The sequence below is a fragment of the Pygoscelis adeliae genome, unplaced genomic scaffold (assembly GCF_000699105.1).
Source record: "Pygoscelis adeliae isolate BGI_AS28 unplaced genomic scaffold, ASM69910v1 Scaffold6, whole genome shotgun sequence".
NCBI classification, from domain to species: Eukaryota; Metazoa; Chordata; class Aves; order Sphenisciformes; family Spheniscidae; genus Pygoscelis; species Pygoscelis adeliae.
This window is the reverse complement of record NW_008825075.1, coordinates 6,202,835-6,204,063: the sequence shown is the minus strand read 5'-3', so window position 1 is coordinate 6,204,063 and position 1,229 is coordinate 6,202,835. Positions and strand designations below refer to the sequence as shown.

At 44.0% G+C, this 1,229-nt stretch overlaps 1 protein-coding gene across 1 annotated transcript in view; it reads left to right on the top strand.

The window, feature by feature from the left end:
- The first annotated feature begins 979 nt into the window (after window positions 1–979).
- The window catches only part of BCL2 (B-cell CLL/lymphoma 2), a 93,567-nt gene continuing 93,317 nt past the window's right edge, over window positions 980–1,229 (top strand). Inside the window, exon 1 of the mRNA XM_009326699.1 lies at window positions 980–1,225. Within this exon, the coding sequence (XP_009324974.1) occupies window positions 1,019–1,225 (207 nt within the window). The 5' untranslated portion in view covers window positions 980–1,018. The remainder of the gene's footprint in view (window positions 1,226–1,229) is intronic.

Here is a 1,229-nt window from a genome sequence, read left to right as displayed (position 1 = left end):
AAATACGGTTTTTTTTTTTTTTTTTGGTGTGTGCGTGCGTGTGTGTGGAAGCACCGGGCTCCTGCGATCGGTGTCTGAATGAAACTACGTAAATGCGTATGTCTGTACGTTGCACTGGAGGGAAAAACGGAGCACTTCTGCGAGAGCTTGGATTCAAATGTGGTTCATCTGGTCTCCAGGATTTTCCGTCTCTTTGGGGTTGTTCGCCTTCCCGGGCTGCGAGGCGGGATTTTCTGAGCTTTGACACATCTTTGGAGATGTCTGTTAAACAGGAGTCTGGGAAAAAACATTTGAAATCGTAGAGAGATATTTTTTTTGTCCCTTTCCCATCCCCTTGGTGACTTGAAGCATCAAAGCGGCCAGAACTTAACATTTCTGAAGACTTGCGATGTTTGGGTTTTGTTGTTGCTATTTTTTTTTTTAGAGGAAACTTGACAGAGGAACATATTTATAGTCCAAGTAAGTACTTTACAGAGGAAATTTAGTTTGTGTAACTTAACAAAAAAAAAAAAAAAGCAGTGTTGAGGTTTCTAGCTTAAAGTGCGTTGGATTAACGTTCATCCAAGGCTGTTTAGCAAATCGTATTGAATTGCAGTTTTTACGGTGTGTGTTCGTCCGCTCCTTCGTGTCCGTGGTAGTTCAGCACCTAGGGGAAAATGCACCTGATTTTGAATTGGTATAATATTTTTTAAGATGTATTTCAACACCGAGGAGGAAAAGGTCCTAAAGTAAATTTATAATAAGTAATAAATGTGCACCTGGAAGTATTTACAGCATTTTAATCCCTATTTATACCGTGCATCTCAAACCGAGGAGGAAACACTGAGAAGACAAAAGTACCTCCGAGACCCTGAGAACTCCCCCACACCACCATGAATGAAACCGTGCCTGATACAGTAACTGGATTATAATTTTTGGTGTTATTAATTTTATTATTATTGGCTGCTTTAGTTTTTTGGGTTCATCCTGCTCCTCTTCTTCCTCTCTCCCTTCCTCTTGCTGCTTCCTCTTGGAAATTATGGCTCATCCGGGGAGAAGAGGCTACGATAACCGGGAGATAGTGCTGAAGTACATCCACTATAAACTCTCGCAGAGGGGATACGACTGGGCTGCCGGCGAGGACAGGGCACCCCTGCCTCCAGGTCTCTCTCCTCCTGCTGCTGCTGCGGTTGCTGCTGCTGCTGCTGCTGCTGGGACTTCCTCTGATCACACTGGGCTGGTGTCTCCGC